The sequence below is a fragment of the Halichoeres trimaculatus genome, unplaced genomic scaffold (assembly GCF_033239565.1).
Source record: "Halichoeres trimaculatus isolate MK-OKI-2021-1 unplaced genomic scaffold, fHalTri1.1 fHalTri1_scaffold_9, whole genome shotgun sequence".
NCBI classification, from domain to species: Eukaryota; Metazoa; Chordata; class Actinopteri; order Labriformes; family Labridae; genus Halichoeres; species Halichoeres trimaculatus.
The window spans coordinates 19,251,341-19,270,579 of NW_027437188.1; the positions used below are offsets into that span (position 1 = coordinate 19,251,341).

At 39.9% G+C, this 19,239-nt stretch overlaps 1 protein-coding gene across 3 annotated transcripts in view; it reads right to left on the reverse strand.

Annotated features, from left to right (window-relative positions):
• dync2h1 (dynein cytoplasmic 2 heavy chain 1) overlaps positions 1 to 19,239 on the reverse strand; it is a 115,406-nt gene that overhangs the window by 80,282 nt on the left and 15,885 nt on the right. For 2 of the 3 annotated variants that reach the window (XM_074679185.1, XM_074679183.1), the window contains exons 36-58: positions 18,516 to 18,721; positions 17,285 to 17,467; positions 16,892 to 17,074; positions 16,121 to 16,344; positions 15,700 to 15,815; positions 13,232 to 13,431; positions 12,909 to 13,040; positions 12,586 to 12,718; positions 12,201 to 12,408; positions 11,958 to 12,087; positions 11,683 to 11,838; positions 11,045 to 11,304; positions 9,743 to 9,989; positions 9,449 to 9,600; positions 9,109 to 9,253; positions 8,122 to 8,224; positions 5,268 to 5,432; positions 4,173 to 4,297; positions 3,593 to 3,841; positions 3,314 to 3,422; positions 2,397 to 2,510; positions 1,744 to 1,886; positions 385 to 463 (exon numbers count right to left, since the gene is read on the reverse strand). In XM_074679185.1, the coding sequence (XP_074535286.1) occupies positions 385 to 463; positions 1,744 to 1,886; positions 2,397 to 2,510; positions 3,314 to 3,422; positions 3,593 to 3,841; positions 4,173 to 4,297; positions 5,268 to 5,432; positions 8,122 to 8,224; positions 9,109 to 9,253; positions 9,449 to 9,600; positions 9,743 to 9,989; positions 11,045 to 11,304; positions 11,683 to 11,838; positions 11,958 to 12,087; positions 12,201 to 12,408; positions 12,586 to 12,718; positions 12,909 to 13,040; positions 13,232 to 13,431; positions 15,700 to 15,815; positions 16,121 to 16,344; positions 16,892 to 17,074; positions 17,285 to 17,467; positions 18,516 to 18,721 (3,762 nt within the window). The remainder of the gene's footprint in view (positions 1 to 384; positions 464 to 1,743; positions 1,887 to 2,396; positions 2,511 to 3,313; positions 3,423 to 3,592; positions 3,842 to 4,172; positions 4,298 to 5,267; positions 5,433 to 8,121; positions 8,225 to 9,108; positions 9,254 to 9,448; positions 9,601 to 9,742; positions 9,990 to 11,044; positions 11,305 to 11,682; positions 11,839 to 11,957; positions 12,088 to 12,200; positions 12,409 to 12,585; positions 12,719 to 12,908; positions 13,041 to 13,231; positions 13,432 to 15,699; positions 15,816 to 16,120; positions 16,345 to 16,891; positions 17,075 to 17,284; positions 17,468 to 18,515; positions 18,722 to 19,239) is intronic. The other variant, XM_074679184.1, reaches the window with a different exon arrangement.

Here is a 19,239-nt window from a genome sequence, read left to right on the forward strand (position 1 = left end):
AGGAAGTTAGATTCAATACATAAGAACAGGTAATTGAATGATGTTGAATTATTCACCCCCCAATAAAGTGACACACAAACAAGATTTATTTTAGGGGGAATATCCATGTTACTGCCACTTTTATCATTGAACGACATGTTAACATAAAATACACATGGTACAAGTTTCACTAATTTCCATTCTCTTTCTCATAAAATCAGCTTTCACCTTTGTGGAATAACAGATTGTGATAAAAGGAAACAGTGTAAATCTGCACGAGGCCATTACAGAAAAAAACGTAACTTCTACTTTGATCAAATAACCCAGTTGTCCAGTTAAACGTGTGTTCCATCTTATTTAGAGTGTTTTCTAAATGACTACAGATGTCTAGTATAGGTGACATACCTGAGCTTTTCCCCTTTGTGGCCTTGTCTTTTTCACTCTCCACTCCTTCTTCTCTTTTTTCAAGCAGCAGCTCAGGGATCTGACAAATATGGGTTTGAACATTTCTCATGTTAAATTACATTAGAAAGCCCATTTGACTTGCTTTTCAAGTGACTAAAAATGTCAAATACACTTGCTGGCCAAAAAAATGGTCACACACTCTAATATTTCGTTGGACCGCCTTTAGCTTTGATTACGGCACGCATTCGCTGTGGCATTGTTCTGATAAGCTTCTGCAATGTCACAAGATTTATTTCCAACCAGTGTTGCGTTAATTTTTCAACAAGATCTTGCATTGACGATGGTAGAGTCTGACTGCTGTGCAAAGCCTTCTCTAGCACATCCCAAAGATTCTCAATGGGGTTAAGGTTTGGACTCTGTGGTGGCCAATCCATGTGTGAAAATGATGTCTTAGGCTCACTTGAGCCTGATGAATCTTGGCATTGCCATCTTGGAATATGACTGTGCCATCAGAGAAGAAAACATCCATTGATGGAATAACCTGGTCATTCAGTATATTGAAGTAGTCAGCTGACCTCATTCTTTGAGCACAGACTGTTGCTGAACCTAGACCTGACCAACTGCAGCAACCTCAGATCATAGCACTGCCCCCACAGGCTTGGACAGTAGGCACCAGGCATTATGGATGATCACTTCATCTGCCTCTCTTCTTACCCTAATGCACCCATCACTCTGGAACAGGGTAAATCTGGACTCACCAGACCACATGACCTTCTTCTATAGCTCCAGAGTCCAATCTTTATGCTCTCTAGCAAATTGAATCCTTTTTTTCCAGTTAGCCTTGCTGATTGGTTGTTCTCTTAAGGCTACACAGCTGTTCAGTCCCAATCCTTCAAGTTCCCTTCACATTGTTTGTGTGTGGAAATGCTCTGATTTTCACTATTAAGCATAGCCCTGAGTTCTACTGTTGTTTTTCTCCGCTTTGATTTCACCAAACGTTTAAGAGATCACCAATCACGATCATTCAGGACTTTTTTTCCAGCCACAGTTTTTCCTCGAGGACGATGTACCCCACTATCCTTCCAGTTTTTAATAATGCGTTGGACATCTCTTAAACCAATTTTAGAAGTTTCTGCAATCTCCTTAGCAGTTGGGGTTAAATAACTTTTTGCCAGCTGAGAGATAATCGCCCATGCAATAAGTATCCAATAGGACGCTCGTACCTATTTGCTTAGTTACTTTTTTTGGCCAAGCAGTGTATATCTAACATACCTGAGCAGTACCAAACATTAGAAAAAGAAAAGAAAAGTTGAGTTTTATCATTTTCTTCTTTGTACACTTTACTGGTGCTGCACTTACCTTCTTCATGCTACTTTCAGACCATCCTTCCATCCACTGCACAGAACATTTGCGATAGAAAGCTGGGTTACTCTCACAATTGATGGTGAAGTTGGAGCTTGAGCAGTCCATGATCAAAACCATGTGCAGGTTTTGCCGGATTCCTACACACACACACACACACACACACACACACACACACACACAGTGAGAACAAAAACAGTGAAGGTCTTTATTACAAACTGCTGGTTGAGACATATCAGGTTGAAAGGAGACAAAAAGAGTAAGGAGTGATACGTAGACAGTTTTATGTCCTTGGTAAAAGGCACTTTTTCATTTTTTTCAGTACATCACCACACAGCAAGGTAGCAACAGTGTGAATTATAGTGAGACAATTCTTGTGACTAGGCCTGCGCATTTTTACCTTGATATGTTTCAACCACAAACTTCCTGCAATCTTCTTCACAAGAGCAATGTAGCAAGACTCTTCTGAGGAAAACTGCAGGAAGTTTGTGGTTGAAACATGTCAGAACTTATTAAGTGTAATTTACATTGTCAGATCCAACAAACGTTTTTGGACTATTGTGACTTACAGGGGTGAAGAGAAAGATGTATCAGGAAAAAGAATGTATCACACGCAGACAGAGGTGATTTGCCCTTCCAGTATTACTTACTGTAGGAAAAGTAGTTGTAGAGTGGTCCAGTGAATCCATCTTGAGAGGCAGCATCTTTTAAGGGAGAGAGAAGAGGCTCCAGCTCTTCTGGAGTGTACAGACCTGGTACTTCACCTAAATTGTGACGCAAAAGCAAAAAATCCTTAAGGGTTTCCTCTGAGACCAGCATCTCTGAGAAGGAGCTGAATTAAAGATATTAAGGTCTTGAGACATTCAATTTGCAACCCCTGGTTGGTTTCCAGCAGCAATCTTGCCAAAAATGTTTCGTTTGTTAAAGGTTGCTGGTCATATGCAGTACTCATATCAAATTCATGAGCAGTCCATGACAAAACTTGGCTGCAATAGATATATGATACATACCAACATGTTTTGATGCACCACAAAATATAAAAGTATTGTGTTTAGGAGACCCTCTGTTGATATCATATTTTTTCCTGTATGTTCTGCATAAATTTACAGGTCTAATATGATACATCTCATAGAAAGTTAGGCACTTTGGGAAATAAGCTTCTGAAAGCTATCCTGTCCTCACCAAGTATGAATGCGTGTAGAGGAGAGATGTAAACCTCAGTTTGTAAACATTCAGGACGTGAAAAATAACTTTTCTGTTGGTTCAGACGGTTTAATCTAAAATTTGTCACTTTCCAGTTGTTTTCCAACAGTTTATCAAATAAGTGTGTTAACTGACTGTGGCCTTGATCATTTTTGAAAAACTGAGGCACACCATGGACAAATAGTTTATTCTACTGAAATCTAACATGTTGTGTTGAGCCAACCAAACTATCTCATAGCACTTGCAAAATTTTTACTTTGCAGACCTTTTTTTTTTAGTTCTCTGTCTTCTCTGTTTGAAAGAAAGGAATAAGCAAACCCAAGCAATGACATCATGACAAACAACACACATTCAAAATACACACCTGATGACAGCAGACTATTGACCATTTCCAAGAAAGCGGAGTGTACAAACTGATAGTCCTCTAACAGCAGAACCACCTGTTGGCCGTCTAGGCCTGCCAGCTGCATCACCTAAACACACAATGTATATGTTTGATTAACATAATTCAAAAGTGCGCATAAAGGTCTGCTACACATGTAAGCAGAATATATCCCTGGTAAACCAGAATTCCTGGCAACAAGGCTATTTAAATCTCAGGGGAGGGATAATGTGAATACACAAAAATGACAGTCATGCTTACAGTCTTGAGATCATTGCTGAAGTGCTTCAGGGAATAACCACGGGAGATTTTAGGTGTGAACAGTGTGTATCCGTGCATGTGTGACACCAGGCATGTGGCTGTGTGCCGACCCACGCCGCTCCGGCCTGCCAGGAGCAGAGAGCCACCGGGTCGGCTTAACACCCGATCCACCCTGGACACAAAGTCACAGACTTCCCAGAACAGGAGAAGATCCAGCTCCTTGTTATCGCGACTGTACAGCACTACTCCCTAGAGGAAGAAGAGGGAGGAACACACAGGTGAGGACCCACAATAGACCCTGTAACAAATACAAATGAAATGTAAACAGGGAACAGAATGGCACAACCAAATGTAGCAGCAGATAAAAAGGGATTTTTTGGGGGAAAAGTTTTCCAGAGAGAGTACTTTTGCAACATTTCCCATCACTCATTTAAGTCTATATGTGAGGATTATTACAAGAACTAAGACACATTAGGCTACTTTACTGCAACATATTAAGATACTTCCATAAGTGTTCATACTGAATACAATAAACCAAAACACATCCAACAGCGGCTCCTATCAGTTCGTCCGTGTGTACCTTCTGAATGACTTGTTTAAGGTCAGCAGAATCCAAGCATCCCAGTTGTTTCCCATGAGGAGGCAGAGACTGGCCTGGAGCCATCAAAGCCCCTTCAGAGGCCCCCCATGTCACATAGAAACCATCTGCGCACAATAGAAGTATTTAAGAATGTTAGAAACACAATTGTATGTCCACAAATTGCACGACATACTGCATGTTAGAAAGTTACACTGTGATCTGTTATGAGGCCATTAGCTGGTAAATCAGGTGTTGCAGAGAAAAAGGCAGGTGTTTATTTTGCAAGCATCTGCAAACAGAGCAATACTGTGCACAAGGGCAACCAAGTAACAGCCTTAAGCTTATGTTTCCTCATAGCTCAGATGTACAGGCAGATTTCTTATGTTTGTACTCAAATGTCTAGGTAGTGGCAATAGGCTGGTTGAGAGGATTTGATAAAAAATATTTTTGAATAAAGGGGCTGCGTCTGTTGCAAGCTACTGCTCTGTCTATGCAATGATTTCCAGGTGTCACACTCTGGGGTATCACATTTACATGTCTTTCAGTCAAAGGGAGGCAAAAATTGTCTGATACAAATACTCTCCTCCAATTCTGTGTGGTTTCAAAACTTGGGAAGTTGTTTCCTGGTACAACAATGTGGCTGGGAGCACACTTTGTATGTGATGGTGTGAGAAAGAGAATTCATCCTTCAGGCCTCTGTCTCTCGCTGTTACACCCCCTGAGTTGAGACGCCATTCTTTGTATGCTTGCATAGAGAAACTTGGCTACGACTTGCTTTTGCCAGCATTTGAAATTGTTTGTAGTGTTGTGAAGCAGATCTAAAGAAGTGCACACATGATTTCTGTGTCCCTATTTAAATCTGCCACAGAAGCTGGCAGAAAAGAGTAGCATTGATGTTTTCATTTTTAATTGGATGTAAAGAATTTTTTTTCGTTTTGTCTTGAGAATGAATAGCTTGAAGTAATGTGACTTTTTTCCAGCTTTGTCCTTATATTAGGCTATTATGTTTATCTGGGACAGGACACAGTTGTTTTACATATATAAGTAATTATCAAACTGGGTTTGGTTTAAGAAAGAGAAAAGGGTTTTTCATACCAGTCATGTTGTCAAGAGCATCAGAGCCCCAGTCTCCCCGGACAATGGAGGACAGGATGTTATCAAAGGTGTGAAGGTCTTTGGAGGAAACCAGCCGGTCCCTGAACAGCCTTCTGGCCTCGTATGCCACCACCTCCAACACGCTGTCTGTCACATTAGATTGAGCTAAAAGAAGAAATGCAGATGCCCATATTCATTACCTTGCAGGATATTTAAAAACATGTGCATGATTTGTTCACAATATTATGGCTATTGATTTTCAATAAGACTTTTCTCTTTTATGAGCCCTAAAAGAACACTCGGCTAAAAACTGAAGAGGCCACATACAAAATGTAAAAGTGAAAAACTTCTTTGTTCTGATTGTCACCTACATAGATACATAAATAGATATGTGGATCTGCCTTTCCCAAACTGTCACACAAGCACAGTAGGTACCCTGTTACTTAGGCCTGAACATAAGCCACAGAGCTTTTTTTAAGGTAGCCTAAGATGTGACAACAGCACCTCCAAGGATGAGTCTAAATTTACAAAATTCCCCCAAGAACCAGCAATGTGCTGCTAGCTAAAACAAGAGAGCCACAGGGCCAAGCTGGAATCAGAGTCTCCAAGGCCACAGGCTTCAACAGTATCTGTCACATTATATTCAAAGAGCTGAGGAAGAGACACAGCGGTATCTCCAGGGTCTTCCTGGTAAATTAAATTTTAAAAACAAAAAGGAAAAGAAAACACTTGAAGTGCCAAGTTGTCATGCTAAACATTTCGATGCCAGTGGCTTGCAAATGTGTACCTTTCTGAGAGCCCACTACAGTGGTAGTTCTAACAGCAGCAAAACAATATCTGTGGTTATCTAAGACCCCAATGGATGCTTGTTTTTGCAAGATAGAAAATTGTATCAACAATGTTTTGTCACCCATTTGATCAATTTCTTCAAAAAGTCAAAAATTTTGCAGACTTTGTTATGCTGCACACTGTCAGCATAATTCTAAATATATCTGTGTTTTGGCACTTCATTTATTTTTTTATTGAAATAATAAAAATCAGTAATAATTTTAAACTGACAGGTGATTAAAGCTGTTACATTTTATCTCTCAACAATAATTAGAGCGACCAGCATTGTAGCACAATGTGATTAAGCTCTAAAATATATTTTTTTTCTTTTTTACTTCAAAGCCATTTTTATTTTCCTTTCAGTGGGGTACTATTTTTGAGCGTGATAATCCCCACATACTTGTAAATAAAAATACATGGCTATCAGCCCTTGAGACCAGTCATGTCTTACTTCTGCACAGAACAATATTTTTGCACAAGGCCACTGGGTCTGTATGAGAAAGAGGAAGCAACCAAACTGGAACAGCTGTGAAGTTCACACGTAGACTTCAGATTGTAATCAAAATGATCTTTAGGTAATTGCACACCATATTGCCATTTACTGGACATTTTGGGCACACACTTGCACATTTTCTATATTCATATAGTATATATAATGTACTACCAACTGTATGTTCAATAAATGTCAAATCCTTAGAAAAAACTTAAATGCACAACACATTTCCTACAATAAGCATTTTGACGCTGTGTCATATTTCGAAGTCATCTGACATCTAAAACTTTTTAGAAATACAAAAAAAGGAAATGTACACATGCAAATGAAAATGTGATTTACCAGGTAAGTTAAGGAAATTATCTGGTTAATCACAATTTAAAATAAAACTTCTTTACATCTTATCATTTTTCAGATACGTTGTCTTAAACTTTAACTCATAGTCCAGGTGTAAATGATTTTCATACTCTAAAATAGCCTGTCCGTTTTTGGTGCCGGTGAAAACTGAATACAGATACACAGACTGAACTGGATTTTTTTTTTTTACAATAGAAGTAACCTACTTTGCCAAAAACAATGCTTGTGTGAATAGTGTGGAAAATCCAAAACATTGAGTTTATGTATCAGACAGTTAAATGATCACACATATAGTTAAAAAGAGCTTCAAATATGGCTGATTCTTCCTTTTCATGTCTATGACCTTAAGAATCCCCATCACATTATTGAAATGCTTCAATGTCACTTAATACATAGCCTTTCTAGTTTCTCGATTTTGGCCTCTTTCAATAAACATTTATGTTAAAACTTGACATATTCACAGTGACCACAGGCATGCCCAAAGGGAATAGGGATATCAGAACAGTCACAGATTTAAGATAAAGAGTTTTTTACATACCATACAGAACGTGATCAGCAAGAGGGAAAAGAGATAAAACAAGAAGAGTGAATTGAAAAATGCTGAGCATTGGAAAAAGTAGAGTTTGTCTGCTGACGTTTCTAATTAGAATAAATGTTCAGTCACTATCACAGCAGGGAACACATTTTCACAGGGTAGTAGTGAGAGGGAGCAAGATATGGGGGGACAGCAAAATGAGAGGATGATAAAAGAGGGGAAAACCGACAGAAAGTAAAGAAAAAAGGGGGAAAAGGGAGGAAAGAGGAGAAAAATTATATTTAAAAAAAAGGTGAGGACTGGAGACAGAAGGGCTGAGATAAAAATACTGATAAGATAATCAGCCATATGGCTGTCATCTTGACTTTTAGCACCAAAACTGACTGACTAAAAGCTATGAATGATTTACATGGAGAGTGGCAATAAGACTTCTTTATGTGACAACTGTTGGAATTAAAAAGCAAAACAGGGGGTTGTCCAATATCTCTGTGTTTTGTTTGCATACAGCAGTGCCTCTGATGAATTGGGTCAAAAAACAGTTTGTAATTGTCCTGTTGTCTGCTTCTTCCACATTGCATCTGAAAGGAAGTTTAAGCATGCTCAAAAACATGAATACGTTTGAATTTTGTGTGTCTGGTTACCTGCTGTGAGGTCATATCGCAGCAGGCTGAGGACCCATTCTGTGAGGACACAGGGGGTAAACAGGTAGTGACTGTGGTCATCCACAGTAAACTTGGCTTTAACCTGAGAGACATAGATACATAAATGAAGAACAAATTCAATCAGCGATTGACAACATGCATTTTATATGAACTCACAATGTGAATTTACAGTTATCTAAGTACTTGCCTACTGTATTGCTTTAAAAGTAAATTAGGTATCAAACATGACCTAGATACTTATCCTCAGAAACACATTTCCATGCCAATTAAGAATTTGCCATATCTGGTTTCAGTTAGTGGCGGTAACTAAGCCAAGCTGAAGACAGAATTATAAAACTGGAGCAAAATTACATAATAGCTTATGAAAACACTGCTCCTGGATTTAAGTTTTGTTAAGAGCGCAGGAAATTCACTTGTGTATTGTGGTATTGTTGGCAACATCCGTCAACATGCCAGTTTAATGTTTCTTCAAATACTACTCATTTGCTTTTGTTACAATTATAAATCTATGACCTCCAAAAGCCAAAATCAAGCCCAAATATGCAGAAAATTCTAATTTATGAAGACAAACCAGTGGAGAGATTTCCTCAAGTTTAACTCTGCTTTACTCTGTGAAACAACAACCACAACAATACTTGTGTCCTTTTGGTTCAATTCACAATTGCAATATTTATTAAAGTATCTGGTCAAACCATCAGCATTCAAAGACGCACCAGGCCTACAGAGGCAACATTACTGTGTTGCAAATTGGTGCTGAGATGTTTTCCTGTTCACATTATCAGGTCCTTGCTCATCCTGCGCACATGCTTTTCCTCTGCTTAAGTACAACTGTGAATTCATTTTGGAATGACTCAAATCCCAATTACAGTCTGCAATGACTTTTTTATTCTTCTAGTATCTCCGGCAATGCCATGTTGCTATGAACCTTAATAGGATAATGAATGAACATCCCGTCCAAGTCAATACCTGTTCATAGAGCTGCACAAGAGACCCAGCCAGCTGGTGTGTTTTCCCCGTGCTGGCCCAGGATGCCTGACTGCCCAGGCTATGCTGGAGAACTGGCTGCAGGTATGCTGCATAGATAGTCTGCAGCTGCTCCCTGTCTGGATAGCTGGAGGAAGAGGCAGAGAAGCAGAGGAACAGATGGATGTTGGGAAACAAAACAGGGAGAATGGGGGTCAGGGTTGGAGGCAGACCAAAACAGAAACCAGGGAGGGGGGAGAGATATAGAATAAAGAAGGTTTGTAAGTTTACAACTGGTGATATGAGAATCTTAACATGGAGAAAAAAAATAACCCATACTTACTCAATGGTGCATATGCGAACTATAGAGGAAAAGCGGGCTGTGAGTGAATGGCTCCCGACAGCGCTCCCTGTGGACATGGAGGCCACCACCTGGATGTTTTCAAGACTCACCCACTCAAGATTTTCATCATAGAAGCCTTTATAGGTCAAAATCTGGAGGGAACAAAAGGGGAATAAAAGAAAAAGAGGCACACGAAGGAAGTTGAAACGTAAAAATACTTTCATTTTCTGTTCTCATCCATCACTAATTTCTTCACATCCTTTTATGTCGTCTAAGGAAATGATTCATCATTACCTGTTGCAGGAAGGACGTGAGATTGCTTGTGCCCCATTTGTCAGGTTTAGGTAGGTTGATGTCTTTTAAATAGAGCACCAGGTTCTCACAGTCTTTGGGTCTAAAGGTTCGGCCTGTGTTAGAGCTGAGCAGCAGGCAGGTCTGAGTGAGCTTCTGTAAGACGTGACGAGATGAGGTCTGGGCACTGCAATGAACAACTGCGACTTGGGTGGAGCGCAGCTGAGAGAAGGCAAAGCGCAGGAGCATGCTAAGTGGAAAACAGAAATCAAGAGAGGGTTCATTTTTAGTTGAGGTCTCACAAGAACTTGAGTCAGGTACCTAGTTATATATGACTAATTTGTGTTATGGATGTGTCAGAATTTCAGATGAGGATCAGAGGAAGAAATGTATGTCAGAAATGTATTTAACAAGAGGCCAGTTGGGTTCTAGAAAACTATCATAGTCAGTACAAAACCAAGGGCAAAGAGGACATTTTGGGAGGGTGCAAACAGAGAGAAGAATAAAAAGTAAATGTTGCTCATGTATTTATATCTACACCCCTCTGAGTGTGTGCAAATAAATGAGATGGTCTTTCATCAGAAGGGTAAGCTGACAAACCCAATGTCTCATTGGCACAGTGACCTTTCAGGCAGAGTGTGCCAAGACAAGAGGAAGAGAAAAGGAGACACTGAGTGAGACTCAACTGGAGCGTAAAAGACAAACTGAGTGACCCTTGTACTTCAAACCTCTGAGGGGGGAGTAATTACTTTTGAGGCTTCTCTGAGACGCCGTACACAAGCTTGGGTACACATTCAATACACACAGATATTGTACTAGTCTGGTGTTTTAGGGCTTTTACAAGAGAGGTTGAGCTTGAATAAAAGAAGCCCTGAAATCAGTGTGGATTGTGTTCTTGTGTCATTTTGAGTGTCCACATTTGAGTGCTCCTGTCTCACAAACCAGTGCACTCTTCAAAAATGACCCTTATCCCTTTTGTCTTCTAGACGAAGACTCATCCAAGGTTTTTCTTTAGAGTGCCTGCTTTATGTAGCACTGCTATAACAAGATATATACCAATGGGAGAATTGCTTTTCAAGATACACTACTAATTGGTGTTTTTTCTTTTAACATTGACATTAGTTCAATAAGTTTAAAAATGTTTTGAGTCAATATTTAGGGTTTGCATTGAGTGCTGTGCACACATTTATAGAAAGCCACTGTGTCACCATGAATGGACTGTAAATAAATTGTCAGGTGTGTTCGCAGATACCTCTTCTTTTATAGTTTGTCTTATGTTTGCACATCAGTATGTGTGTAGTTTACCCCTTTCCACATCCCTCTGGGCCAACCACCATGAAGGGCTGCCTGTGTTGAGCGGTGAGCCACGGGGAGAAGCAGTGCAGACCTCTCTGCATGTCTGGAGTCTCAATAACTGGAAGGGTTTGCGTATGAGAAAGCTGTTCCAGTGTGAGACCTTCAGGACGCAGGAATGTGTAAGCTGCTAGTTGTCCGCTGTCAGGGTCATAGTAGGTATCGAGAGGTTTTTTGGGGTCTGGGGGGCTTTCTCTGGCCCAGCTCAGCAACTATAGACAGAGAGAAACCAAAGCACCCATTACAAGCAAGAGTGTTATCTCTCAAATTGGTGGCATTTTGTAACCTAACCATTGTTTTACCTCCACTAATATCTAAAAGATAGCTCAAGCTCATTCTTATTTTTATACTTACATCTTAAAGATATGGGAAAAACAAACTCCCATTCAGTCTTTCTCTTCATACTAGGGATGGGTACTGAAGTAGGTACTTTTATAGGTACCGACCGAATTCCTTCTGTAGTACCGAGTACCAATTCGCATAAAATCAAGATTGAATCTAATCAAATCGAATCATAAGGTTCTTAGCAATACCCAGCCCAAAAAGGTACCCATCCCTGCTTCATACACAAAATAAACAGAGGTTCTTACCTCTCTTGCAAACTCCTGACGTTTTACGAGGTTGAGGTTTCCTCCCAAACCTCTCAGAAGACCAACAACAAATTGTCCCCTCTCTGTCACAGCGTTAAGATGTGAAAGGCCATTGAACACTGTACCCACCAGACTGGTCTCCACCACAAAGTTTTTCTGAGGAGAAGAGGGATGCACTTGAAAAATCTACATATTTTGTAAAAAAACTGCATAAAACAGGAGAAAGTGACACTTCAAATAAAATTTGATTGTAGGATGAATCCATTAGAGATTACCTGTTGGAGGACCCAGTCAAGGGCTCTCCGAAAGTAGTCTCCTAGCCAGTTTTCTAAGTTACTGCGACATTCCTCTGGCTGGCCACTTAACCACGACTTCACCAAAGCATCAACATCAATGTCCTCATCGCTAAAGAGTAGAGCATTGAATAGAAAAATAACTGAGTCAGGCGAGAAAGAAAGCTGTTCGTAACCCTTAAACACTTGTCATTTCATGTATGTTTCACTTGTAGGCTGACAGACCTGAGGAAAATCATGCCCATCCGGGATATTGTGGCTGGTGAGGCACAGCTAAGATCATGAGTCTCAAACAGGAAGTTCACATTTGGTCCAAACTGGATGCGTTCTCCACTCGGCATTGTTAACAGCCGATTATCATCCAGCACAGAGTTCAGACTCTCAATCCACTCTGGGTCAATGTCACCATCACACACAATCCAGGAGCTCACCTCTAGAAAACATGCAAAATCAAGCATACATGAGGATATATACAGGAATGTTGTCTGAGTTCATGCAGGGTGCAATCAATTCAGTTTACTCCTCCTGGTCACAGAAGTTAAATCCCTGTTCTCCAAAGACTGAGGCAGACAAGCTGCAATATATTAGTTATAAACTGTTTTCCTCTTACCCTGTGGTTCCTTAACCACATTCCTGGCACTGTGAGTGAGGACACCATCAGACCATTCCCTGGTGTCCATGTCTATATGTCCCAGCAGCTGTTGTCTTGGCATGGCCTTAGGATTCATTGTGTAGTGCTTTACCTAGGAGGAGCACAGCATCAGTCAAAGATAGTAGACAACTTTAGAAGGGTTTTTTGAACAGACCCTGATAACCTTCATACTTCTTTGGAAAAGAACACTGAAAAAAAAGCTTTACACCATATGAATGTACTGTCTATCTTTTTTTCCTCAGTAACAACTCCAGAGAGACATTGGTTAGCCTCTCACTCACCACTTTGCCTGTCTTGTTGAGAGCAGCTCTCAGCATCCTCCACAGAGTGGACTTCCCTGCTCCACTTGGGCCTACTACAACCACTCCCATGCGTTGTCTCAGCTGTTCATTCAACTCCAGGGCTTTCTTCAGCTATCCAGATATAAGAGACCAACAATTAATCAATAGGAGAACAAAGAAAATCCCCCTAAAGGTGTCTTTGTGTTAATCTAAAAGAATTTCTTCAATACGAGCAAAGTTTGACAGTGTATAAATATCAGCTCATTTCATGTAACATGGAAATAATATATGTAGTTTTAACTGCTTTATAAACACACACACACCTGGCTGGGTATAAGTTCAAGTCGCGCTTCCTTGTAGACTTGTTCCAGTGCGTGCATTAGTATCTGGTCCTCCACATCAGTGAAATTAACCCCAGAGAAAACATCTCTAACCAGAGCATCAAACCGGGAACTGTCGGCAAACGTCAGCTTGGACATCGTGTTGAGTCTCAAAGCCTGCACCACCAGGCTACTCTCCTGAACTGCTCAGAGATGAAAAGGTCAATTTTTTCAATTTTCATTCCCATAGAACAGACAGGTAATAAAACACTTCAATAAGGACATTATCTAAGATATCAAACATTTCATTGAATGTTTTTTTGTGTTAAGTAAAAACTACTGTACCCTTAATGAAGAAAAAACAAAATTTTGCCTTTGTTTGCACATTTACTCTGTAAAAAAAGGTGCTAATTACTACAGCCTATCATGATTTCAGAGCGACCAATATTTTTTTTTCTGTTTTCCAAAGAAGCAAACCTTCCCTGCAGGCACAAATGCATTCGTTTTTCACAGCACGTAGGAACACTTGGCCTGACAACACACAGACGCAAACACAAGAAAACCTTGGGGACTCAATTGCCAAGACATGTAGCGAGTGCATGTGCATGTGTGTGTCTGTGTGTGCCGGACAAATGAAGAGCAAGTTGTTGGACAGAAGGATTGAAAAGAAAGACAGGGATGGCCTTGAGAAAAGGCAAAGGGGAAAATGAAGACACTGATGAGGGGCGAAAGTATTGAAAAGCAGCAACATGAAGGGAGGATGCAGTGAGACAGGGCAACGAGTGAGAATGAGAGGAATGAGAGCAGCATTGACAGGCAGGTATTAGAGGGAGCTAACAAGAGGTCAGAAAAAGGGGGAGGAGGTGGGGAGAAGGTACAGAAGAGGTAAACAACAGAACTCTGGCAAGTTGTTTGGGAACAAGAAAATGGAGAAGGACAAAAGTACAGACAAGCCCATGGGAAGAAAAGTTTTAAAGTGGAGCATTTGGGCTAAATGTCAATTGACGGCATGCCTGTATTAGAGGATTTAGAGGGCAAGGACAACAGCGGGTGCTTAGAGAAAGTCCTGGTCAATAGAGCATCTTGATGTTCGAGTGCACTCATGCATAGTGTTTCTCAAACTGCCTTCAAGGGATAACCACACATAGAGACACAGATTATCAAAACAGTTTGTTGTGTGACCCTGTTGGGTACAGGATAAGCATCTCCAAACCTGCCGAATTTTCTCTCAAACCTTATCCTCTAATCCTTTCATCGACTCTGCAGCTTTCTATCTCTCAGGTCAAAAGCTTACTATCCATGTGATAGTTTCAGCACTTCTCAGGAGACACATTCTGGGGTCACTTTGACAAATTGACCAAAGAGTTTTCACAGTTTTAAAAAACACAAAGAAAAGAATGGAGCATTAACAGTCTTGCTGGATAATCATGAGCTCTTACTGCTACGAGCCAGATAAACGACATAAATTTATATATAGTGTCCTGACTGTTAAATAAAATAAATGTGAATATGATATAAATTAAACCATTTTTATTTTGACATTAAATTATTATAAACTTCAAAGAGCTCTAGGCCCTCTGCAGCAGGTTATTTGTTTGAATCTACAGCATTAGGTTTTTTGCTTTTATGGCACATCAAAGGAGTCACCAGCCATAAAACCAGGAGTGAAAGCTCGTTCTAACCCAAGACAAAAAAAATGTTTTCTGAACCACTGAGCTGAAAGTTCAGAGATTTAACCAACAGAATGAGGAGAGAATCAGCAATGACTTCAAAAGTTATCGTCACTCAATTTTTATCTCTAGTTCCAGCGAGCTTTTTGGGAGTGTGCTGGGACTAAATGGGTGAAACAGGATGTGCCTGTGCTCAATTTTGAGACTTGTATCAAAGGCTGTGAATACTTATATACAGGTGATGTCTTTGTTTCTTATTTTTGATAAATCTGCAAAAATCTCTTTTTTTTTTTTCTTTTTTAAGTCATTATGGGCTGTCTCGTAGAATTTAGAGGGAAAAAATGAATCTAAATCATTTCGGAATTAGGCTGTAACATAAGATGTGGAAAAACTGAAGTGCTGTGAACGCTTTCTGGTTTTCTGGATCAATTTTCAGATCGTGTCAATTCAAACTCCCTCAGTTGTCACATAACACATCAAGAGAATATACCTCTGTTCCTATACAGTCCATAATGGTTTGCAATTGCACCATATCAGAGTGTCCTCTTGCTGAGCACTTTTCACTCTTTTCAAGCACTTTGTCCAATGATAGATTTCTTTTGCTGAGCAATTTTGTTTCTCCAACAAAAGTTATAGTACTGTGGGCTTTTAGTAGCAATAAATACGACTAGAGGTCATGGCCAAAGAAGAACCCACCGATTCTCTCAAAAGTTTCTGGTCACGCTCCACTATTGGAAAAGTAAAAACGCCTCACAGAAATATTGTACCGTAAAATACAAAAATAGCTGGAGGGGCTCTTACTCTTGTCCTTGTCATGACTCCTCCTCAGCTGCTGTAGAAGACTTCCACTGGCCTTCAGCACAGTCTTTAGTGCACGCAAACCCCAGTCATAGTGCTGCTGGGGGGTCAACAGCTCCCTAGACACACAAATAAAGGAGCATTTTCACACATACCCACTCACTCTGAATTGACTAAAGCACTGGTTGTAGTGCTAATGGGTGGTAGGTAGGGATAGGTCATCCACAAATCAATGCATGGCAGTAGGATGGTAGTAGTGAACATCAGCAGCAAAAGTATTAAAAAGCACTTTAAAAAAAACAAAGACAAGGGTACAAAACTGGTGGTACAGGTCACTTACACAGCTACATACTGTGTAATTAAAAGAGTAGTGACAATATGTATATAATGGCATATAATACAACTTCCTCAAACCTCAACACACCTGGCCAGGTTGAATATGGCAACCAGTTTGCTGCCCAATATTTCCCCATTTTTGAAGCCCTCAGAGTAGAGAATGACCTCTGCAATGAGCTCATTGTCTGGCCTGCTCATGGCAACAGGTCTGAACAACTGCTTAAGGTTGTCTGGAAGCTTCTGTCTGCCTCCATAGCCTTTCCCTGCTGGGTTCAGTGTGATAAAAACCCCCGAGTTCGGGTCTAACTCCACCTGGTGCACAAAAAAATACAAATTAGTTCTCCACACAGAAAGGTATTTGATTTGTTACTGGATTATTAATGACCGGCCATTTATTACATAAAATATAAAAAGAAATAGATAATTATTTACTGACAGATTAATATTTCAAGGTGGGCAATTTATATTGGACGCACTAATTGTTATTTTTTTCCAAGTTTCTCTTCGCTAGATAGAAATCCATAAATCAAATTTTCTGGAGAAAATCAGGGTAGAGGGACTGTTCAGTATGAAAAAATGGACTTGTTAACTTGATTTATGATTGGGTGGCATTCTTCCTTGTCTATCTACCTGTCATTACCTGTCACTGTAGAGTGCCTGACACTATAAGGGATGGGTTCAGCACTTTTGCCTTACTTCTCTATTTTTTCTTAAGAAGTAAAGCTGTTATTAAACAGAATTATCACTCTGAAATATCACTGACAACATTCTTACCAAATCTGGCCTACACTTGATTTATTGTCAAAGTTGCCCACCTCAACTATAATAACTTTTCCTGTTTTTGTTTCTATTTTCTGACCTCTTTCCCAAGTAGTTCACACATGTTTTTTTGGTGTTTCAGGGAGTCTTGAATGGCCTGGATTTGCATGGAAACCGCAGATAACACTGCCTCCTCTAATCGGTTGAACTCATCAAAGCAGCCCCAAGCTCCACACTTCACCAAGCCCACAAAGATTCGTCCCATTGACTTCACATCGATACCCTGAAAAGCAGACAGAAAAAGGATGCTCTCATTGGCAGCTGGCCTTTAATTACCAGTCTCAAATGTGCTGCTGTCTGTGTGAAAACACACAGAATGATGAAAATAGTCATATTTACACTTAGTTTTTTCCATTTGACGTGTGTTGGCATCCAAATACAATGAAGTAAAACAACAAATTGAAACCTTTACACTCTGGGAGCATCATTATACCTCATCACAGTTGAACACGAGCACTTGACGTCCGAACAGCCCCCCAAGGGCTTTGACCGACTCAGTCTTGCCTGTTCCAGCAGGTCCATAAGGGTTACCCCCGAGCCCCATCTTCATGGCCTGAGTCAGAGTCAGGTAGCACTTATCAGTCAGCGGAGTGTGCACCAGCTTAGCCGCATTCCCCTGGGACACAGAAAGGGGAGAGTGGAGAAGAAAGTGAGTAATAATGAGAGAAAGAATAAAAAGGCAACCCGGTGAGGTGGCCAGGCAGAAGTAACAGTGTGGGAAGCAGGGGAAGGTATGAAGGGAAATGAGAATGAAGGACAGAGAAGAAGGGGCCAGCAGGAGATAGAAACAAACCGACAGATGATGGATTATAAAAGAAAGGAATGAAGAACAAATTAAAGCCTGCCAAAGAAAGTGAACATGACTGAAACTGAGTCTTATTTGTGTTTTTTTGGTTTTGTTTTGTATTTTTGGAAGAACTGCAGAGAGAAAAGAATACAAGTTATGTCTCTATAAGTGCATAAACAGTGCCCCCAAAAGGTTAAACATGAGAAGTTCCAATTTATTGCATGAGCATAAGTTTTTTTATGTGTTACTCTTATCTAGACTCTCACTTTTAAATATCACACAATTTTCACTGTTTAACACCCCACGTCTTCAAATTTCTTCATTGTAACCAGTTCATCTCAGGATTTTTGGGACTGTGGTGACAGAAGAGATTTCTACCCAGAAAAAAAGCATCTGGATATTACATAATACTAGTTAATCCTGTATGTTACAAGAGACTTGCTGGAAAGCACTATATTTAGCAACCAGAGTTTAGCAAGTTAAATTGTATTTTCTTTCTTTGCTTTATGAATTGCAGTGGGAAGGTCTATGATGGAGGTTTGGTGCCAGGTCATGTGGGGAGATTGACAATTTGTTTGAAGAATGACTCATTAATGCAAATCAATTATTAAGACAGTTGATCTGAAGAAATAAAAAGTACTCATTTCAGGATATTAACTCACAACAAGAGTTATTCACCATGTTAACAAATAACACAAATTAGTTTCCTTCCCCCATAAAATTGGTAGACCGAATAATTAGTAATCATCTTCAGTTATGACTGTGCACTTTTAAATAATAATTGCGTCCTGAACTTTGAAAGATTAGAAGAAAAGTCAGTGAAAAAGATTTACCAAAGCACAAAAGTACCCAGCTGAAATGTGGAGAGTAAACTCACCTGGTATTCATATGTATATCTGAACTGGGCGTCCACCATGTGTATGAGGCAGCGCTTATCTGACCCCATGTAGAAGCGAAGCTGCTTCTTCCAGGCCCAAGCATCAGGGCTGGTAACTCCTGCCTGGTTCAGCTGCTTCACCACGCTGATGTTGTGAATAATATCCAGGATCAAAGCCTTAAGCTTCAGTTGCAGGACACTGGACTCTGTACAGAAAGACACTCATGAATCAATTGAGCCAAGTAGGTTCAAGCTTGCTAGTAAATTATGTTCATGTCAGGTTTTATGTCAGTTTTAAACAGTATTCAACAAGAATAAACCAGTTTCGTCATAAACAGTTTTGAGGTCATTATCTTTATAGAAACATTTTTTTCTTTATTGTAAATATATTTTCATATACTAATGACATTGAGTTTGGATGATTTTTGCAGTATAGTTGTAGTAAGTACCAAATTGTGTTACATTATCAGATGTTCTTACTCTTACTGTTACTATAGCTTAGCTGTAGATAGATAGTAGACTCCTACTCTGAGTAGACAGAAAAGCAATTACATTTATGTTTCCATGAAACAGCCGCTTTTGAAAGTTATTAGAAAAGCATTTGGAAGTAGAAAGCAGAACAGTATTGATTGGTGAGAGAAATGAATATGGCCACTCACTGTGTAAAACAAACCGAAAACCTCATGTGAAAATATCCAAACAACAGTTTAAAGGGGAAAGACAT